Source organism: Triticum aestivum, unplaced genomic scaffold (genome assembly GCF_018294505.1).
Source record: "Triticum aestivum cultivar Chinese Spring unplaced genomic scaffold, IWGSC CS RefSeq v2.1 scaffold263295, whole genome shotgun sequence".
Classification (NCBI taxonomy): domain Eukaryota; kingdom Viridiplantae; phylum Streptophyta; class Magnoliopsida; order Poales; family Poaceae; genus Triticum; species Triticum aestivum.
The window spans coordinates 1-1140 of record NW_025285465.1 but is presented as its reverse complement, the minus strand read 5'-3'; the positions used below and the strand labels follow the sequence as shown (position 1 = coordinate 1140).

General features: G+C 47.6%; 1 protein-coding gene across 1 annotated transcript; it reads right to left on the bottom strand.

Annotated features, from left to right (window-relative positions):
* Positions 1 to 695: 695 nt before the first annotated feature.
* LOC123178670 (uncharacterized) lies at positions 696 to 1131 on the bottom strand. The gene is made up of 2 exons (XM_044591478.1): positions 1089 to 1131; positions 696 to 1013 (listed from the first exon to the last, which is right to left on the bottom strand). The coding sequence occupies exons 1-2, from the start codon at positions 1096 to 1098 to the stop codon at positions 721 to 723; spliced, it is 303 nt and encodes a 100-aa protein (XP_044447413.1). The 5' UTR covers positions 1099 to 1131; the 3' UTR covers positions 696 to 720.
* Positions 1132 to 1140: the final 9 nt, after the last annotated feature.

Below are 1140 nucleotides of genomic sequence, written 5' to 3'. Positions count from 1 at the left end.
GGATAGTTCCATGGGACGAACTCACCGGTAGTGACACCATAATGAATGAGTTGGCTCACCAATTACGTAGGTCTGGGTGGCCTGAAAGGACCTATGAGGAGGTACGTCAAGAACTTCTTAGGTTGCATGAAAGGTGGAAGAAGGTAGTGGAGCCGAAGAGTGAAACTTTCAGAAGGACTGCAGCAAAGAATACATTTTTATGGACTGAGGAGAGCGAGGACGACGAAGATGTCTTCATGCCGCCGCTTCCGGGTTCTGCATCGTCGAAGGGCAAGAGTTCTGCATCGTCCAAAGGCAAGACTTCTGCATCCTCGAAGGGCAAGAGTTCTGCATCCAGCAAGGGCAAGAGTTCTGCATCCAGCAAGGGCAAGAGTTCTGCATCGACGGAGGGCAAGAGGACCGCATCGTCGAAGGGCAAGAGGGCTGCATCAACAGAGGATGACGATGATGACTTCATGTAGTATGTAAGATGTATTCAAGTTTGTAGTATGTAAGATGTATCAACAGAGCATTATGTTCTATCTGAATTTCATTTTGTAGTATGTAAGATGTATTGCACAAGTTCAGCCGCACCGTTTAATTCAGATGTACTTGTATCTTAATTATCGGTTGTAATCTATTTGGAAATGTAACTGGAATAAGAATGCGAATTAATAGTAAGCATATGCGAATAGTCTGAAACTAACATAGATAATGAGTCATACATAGATAATAAGCATATCACTGCGGGGGACGGCGACGAGTCTGGGTCTTCCTCGGGCGAGGACCGGAAGGCGATAAGCGCTGAGGCGGTGGACGAGGCTCGCGATAACCACGACCATAGTTAACCTCGTCTGTCACGGTCTGTGTCTCCTGCGTCGGTGGTGGTGGTGGAGTGTGAAACACTGTCTGCGAGAAGCCATAAATGTTTGTAGCATGGTCATCATCCTCGCGGTCGCCCTCAAAGTAATCAGCACCACCACTAAGGATGGGTGACTGCTCTGAATGCATGAACGGTTGCGACAGGTTGCCGCCTGCGGTAAAGTAAAAAACTTGTAAAATTGATACAAATGCATGTAGGGTTACAGCAGCGTAGTGAGTAGGGTTACCTAGTTCCATCTGCTGATGCCAGTAAGAGCTCCCTGGCTGTGAAGGAGGTGG